Source organism: Myotis brandtii, unplaced genomic scaffold, assembly GCF_000412655.1.
Source record: "Myotis brandtii unplaced genomic scaffold, ASM41265v1 scaffold133, whole genome shotgun sequence".
NCBI lineage: Eukaryota > Metazoa > Chordata > Mammalia > Chiroptera > Vespertilionidae > Myotis > Myotis brandtii.
Window position 1 is genome coordinate 2,499,591 of NW_005354718.1, and position 4,936 is coordinate 2,504,526.

The window sequence follows — 4,936 nt, forward strand, 5'->3', positions numbered from 1 at the left end:
GGCTGGCGGGTGGGGCGGAGCGGCGTGTTCGCTGTTGGATCTCGGGGCTCCCACCCCCAACTTTCTCTCGTCCGGGGCTCCTCTGGCGGGGTGGGAAGGAAAGGAGTGGGGCTGTGCGGTTAGCGGGGGCGTTTGCAACCGGATTCTCCCACCTCCATGTTCCCAGTTGTTTGCTCTCCCCTCCGGGTTCTGGGGACCCCATTCTGCCCACCCCGCACCCCAGGGTCTCTCTCTGGAACTACGGGGGTTAGGGCTGAGCACCCAGGAGGTACCACTTGTGTACAGTGGCTGTGAGGGTGCCCGGTGGCCTGAAACGTCAGGGCATGCTCTAGTGCCTGTGCCCACTGAGCTTCCCGAAGCCTGGAGTGTTGGGGGTGACAGCTGGGACCAGGTTGCTAGTCTTTTGGGGGTTAGCCTTGTGTTCCCAAATAGCCACGGAGGCATTTGACAGCCACCGGAGAGCTCCTTGCAGCACTCCGGATCCTCAAGTTTACACCACACACCCCTGGGACTGCTGCGCGTGTGTGGGTGTATGAGGCTGGCCCTTCTTGTCCTGTGACCGGTCCGGACAGATTAAGGATTAAGGAAGAAACACAGGCCAGAGTGGCAGGCACCCAGCTGGCACCTTCTCTTGAAACCACACTCCTTGCCACATCAGCCTCTCAGGGAAGGGAAGAGAAAGAGTGACAAGTGTTTGAAAGGTGTGCGTCTCAGAGAGTCACACAGTAAAGGGCAGGAAGAGGCAGAACTGGATTTCAGCTATGTAGCTAGTTCACCTGCCTTTCTCTGCTTAAAAACACCAGGAGGTGTGTGTGTCTGTGTGTGCCTGTGTGTGTGCACACACACGCAGAGGGTCGTGTTCAGAGGGTGGCTTCTGTTGGTTTGACAGTAGTTCAGGGGTCTTGGGCTCCCCATTCAGGCCTCCTCCCCACTCCCTTCTACCTCCTACCATCCTAGCACTCGCCCCTGCACACATTCAGGTATTAATAGAGCAGGCGGCTGCCAGGAAGGCTGCCATGTGTTTGATCTGACGTGGTTTTGCAGCCATATGTTCTCCACTTCAGGGGAGCACCCCCTCCTTCCCGTCTTCAGCCTCCTTTCATTTGCCTGGGTGGGGTACGGGGGGGGGGGGCGGGGGCAGGGCAGGTCTGGGCTCTGGCATCTTGGGTGGAGAACTGGTTGCCTGTTGTACTGGCTGGGTACAGCAGTCAATCACAAGGCGGTACCTGCCCCAGGTATGTGGGAACACCCCACTGGTTCAGCCTGGCTTGACTTCTTTTTGGTTTTGGGGAGGTATGGGGAAGAGATCACTTCCTTAGCGATGGGGGGAACTTGGCAGTGGCAGAAATGGAGAGTCTGTCATGTCCCTTCCCACAGCCCAGGTCTAAGTCCCTTCCACGCTGTCCTGCCTCTGCTGCCTTAGCCATTGGCTGAGAATGAGCCCTCTGACACAAGCTAGGTTCTAGAAGAGGATGGGGGATATTTCCAGAGACAGGGGACCTCTCAAGTGGGCTGACACCTTCTCCTTCCCACCTCACAGGCCTGAAGCTCATGGGAGCCCCGGTGAAGCTGACAGTGTCTCAGGGGCAGCCGGTGAGTCTCAACTGCAGTGTGGAGGGGATGGAGGATCCTGACATACTGTGGATGAAGGACGGGGCTATGGTCCAGGGCTTGAATCAGATGTACGTCTCAGTCAGCGAGCAGCACTGGATCGGCTTCCTCAGGTGCAGGACTGTGGGGGAAGGTGTGGGATGCCAGGCTGGGGACACTGGGAGCTGGGGGCAATGCTGATGCCCAGAGGTCTGTGGTTTCTTTATTTGGCCACCTGTGGAAACTTCCAGAAGTAAGGGCAGGCTGAGCCCATTGAGTCTGCCCAGCAGAGCTGCCCCCCTTGACCTTGGGAGGTGAGCCTGGTGTCCTGTTTCCACAGCCTGAAGTCAGTGGAGCGTTCTGATGCAGGCCGGTACTGGTGCGAGGTGGAAGATGGGGGCAAAACCGAGATCTCCCCCCCAGTGTGGCTCACGGTAGAAGGTGAGGGGGCACGTGGCTGTCTGCTGGTGACCACGACTCTGGAGAAGAAAGCACAGTGGGAGAAAGATGCCTGATTGTACCAGGCTCCAGGCCCACCCTTTACATACATCGCAAGATCATACCCACTGGAATCTGGGTATTTGAGAACCAAAGGGGCAACTAGGACTCACAACTTATGGGATGCAAGTCAGTTTCAGTTGCCTGAACAACAGCCTCAAGCACCCATCTGGGCTGGACCCTATTCTGCCAAGTGGCCAGGCCAGAAGGGGGAGAGCAGGGGGGGAGGGGAGGAAGGATCCGCAGCTGTGGGAGCTCAGAGCTTTTCAGCCCAGGAAAACAAAGTGACTAAGAAAGTAACAAAGGGCTCTGAACTGGATCTGGGTCCTGCCAGCAGAACTCTGCTCAAGCTCCCGCCCACTTCTCCCTTTTTGCCCTTCTCCCAGCTCCCCACCCTCTGCCCCCTTTCTTGCTCAGAGAGGGACTGTCAGAGAAGGTCTGGGAAGGGAGAATCTGCCATGCCCAAGGGGACAGCATAAACAGCACCCTAAGGGGGTCAAAGAAGAGCTCTCCTGTCAAGCTAGTTCCTGCTGTGCAGTAGACCCAACCATAAGGGCCTGTGGGACCTTCTGCAGCCAGGGCTTCAAAGAGCAAACTTGTGGTTTGGGCAGTTGGAAGCTGAGAGGTGGCAAGGCTCAGTCCCATGCTCCTTTTCTCCCCAGGTGTGCCATTTTTCACCGTGGAGCCGAAAGATCTGGCAGTACCACCCAATGCCTCTTTCCAACTGTCTTGTGAGGCCGTGGGTCCCCCTGAACCTGTTACCATTATCTGGTGGAGAGGAGGCACAAAGGTCGGGGGACCTTTTCCCTCTCCTTCTGTTTTAAACGTAACAGGTGAGCAGCCTCAGGAGGGCTTTTGAGCGGGGGTGGTGGGGCCGGCGGAGTTCAAATCTGCTTCAGTCACTGTTTGCTGTTGTGAGTGTCCAGAGCAAACCCCGGTGCTGGGTATGTGAGCTGTACCATTGCTAAGCTCATTAGTCAGGTGTGCTAGGCCAGCTGGGTGGGCAGATTAGTGGTGACCCTGCTGTGTGTGCTGAAGGAGGATGCTGGAGCCTCTCTCCCTGGCTCACGATAGTGCAGGCTGTGTACAGCTGGCCCTGGGAGATGAATTGGGAGGGAACAGGGGCACCCATTCTTCCTCCACCCCTCACTCCTCCCAAGAAAAGGAGCCAGGAACCAGCCCACGCAGAGCTAGGAGGAGTGTCTGGCAGACGTGCCTAGAAGACTAGTCTCAGGCTGCAGAGCAGGGAATGGCAGGGGGAAGGAAAATGGGGAGGGGAGGCCAGCACAAAAATACAGGGCCTCCTCTCCTAATGGCCCTTGTATTGTTTTCCTAAACAAAGGTATCTGTGCATATCTCCACATAGTTAACCTACGGCAGCCACACCTGCACGTCCACCTGGACCCCTAGATCCTTGGGCACATACCTCACATGCCTGTGAGGCTCACTTATCTGTGAAAATGTTTCTGGTGGAGGCTTGAACTGGCCAAAAGAGATTGTTGTCTGAGCTTGGTGTCATGTACTGGCAGGAAATGGCCCTGCCTCACCTACGCTCTCTCCTCTGCTGGGGCAGGCTCTGATCTGCTAAGTCCCTTAGCAATAAGAATCTTGAGACAAGGTGGACTGCAGGACCTGTTGGAAACAAGGGCAGGTCCTGTTTAGGAGATGCTGGGTTGGAGCAGATTGGAAGGGAGGTTGGGTTACAGTTCTCTCTAGATGTGCGTGGTTGGGACCCTCAGGCAGCCAGCCTGATAATAAGCACTCCCTGAACTCCTACTCCACATACCACACTGCTAGGCACCACAGGGGTTGGAGGGAAAACAAGAGAAATAGAAACCATCTCTCCAGCCCCCGAGGAATTAGAGACAAGACACCTGAATAAGGAGCTGAGAACTATTGCAAGGCAAAGAATCTGCAAATGCAGCAATGACAGGCAGAGCAAACAGAGAGGGGCTCTGGAATGTGCAATAAAGGAGTGACCAGAAAAGGGAGGCAGTTCTGTGCTGTCTTCGGGAGCTGGGCTTGAGGTGGGAGGGGTGGTATAGCATTTCTCAAGTGCTTACTGTGTGCTATGTACTTTACGTCATTTGGTTCTCATAGTTCTCCCATTAGGGAGATGAGAAGACAGAGCCCCAGCCTTTGGATTTATACCCAGGCTCATTAAACTCCAAAGCCCTTGTTCCTCCTGTCATACCCCACTATCTGGCCCTTTCCTTTAACTGGAGGGACTTCTAGTATGGGAGTTGCTGCTTGGCGGGTGGGAGGGAGCTGACTGAGTTTTTCTGGCCCAGGGGTGACCCAGAGCACTGTGTTCTCCTGTGAAGCTCACAACCGGAAAGGCCTGGCCTCTTCCCGCCCAGCCACGGTTCGTCTTCAAGGTAGGAGGACCGGTGGGAGGAGAGGGGTAGGTGAGGCAGGGGCATTTTCTGCGAGCAGTGGGGGAAGGCAGAATCTCAGTCCTGCTGGGATCTGAGGATGAGGGGTTAATTGGCAGAGCTCCATTCCTAGTGGGAGCACCTGAGACCCTGCTGAGGCTGAGATGAGAATAGAAACCTGACGTCACAGCAGATTTCCCATCTTGAAGCAGAGCGCTTGGGAGGAGGGAGAGAGGGAGCCAGCAGGAGATGGTCAAGGCTCATGCCCAACCTTGTTTCTGCCAGCCCCATGTGGCGGGAGCGGGGGAGGGGAAAACAGCCTGGCAGGATGATAGAGGAGACCCAAAGGGCTGGTTTGCACAGAGGGAGGGAATGGGCTGTAGCTGCAGTGACTTGCTCTCCCAAGGACTCCCTCCCCCCACCCCACCCCCCACCCCTCACTCCCACACCCTTCTCCTTTTCCTTGATCAGAC

The 4,936-nt window shown here is 56.3% G+C and overlaps 1 protein-coding gene across 3 annotated transcripts in view; it reads left to right on the forward strand.

Moving 5' to 3' along the window:
- Positions 1 to 689: 689 nt before the first annotated feature.
- Positions 690 to 4,936, forward strand: part of TYRO3 (TYRO3 protein tyrosine kinase) — a 17,054-nt gene continuing 12,807 nt past the window's right edge. Inside the window, exons 1-5 of one of the 3 annotated variants that reach the window (XM_014534807.1) lie at positions 690 to 703; positions 1,541 to 1,724; positions 1,931 to 2,031; positions 2,751 to 2,921; positions 4,380 to 4,466. In XM_014534807.1, coding sequence (XP_014390293.1) covers positions 1,552 to 1,724; positions 1,931 to 2,031; positions 2,751 to 2,921; positions 4,380 to 4,466 — 532 coding nt within the window. In that variant the 5' untranslated portion in view covers positions 690 to 703; positions 1,541 to 1,551. Of the gene's footprint in view, positions 704 to 1,033; positions 1,236 to 1,540; positions 1,725 to 1,930; positions 2,032 to 2,079; positions 2,168 to 2,750; positions 2,922 to 4,379; positions 4,467 to 4,936 lie in introns of those variants that run through there. The other 2 variants (XM_005860341.2, XM_014534808.1) reach the window with 2 other exon arrangements.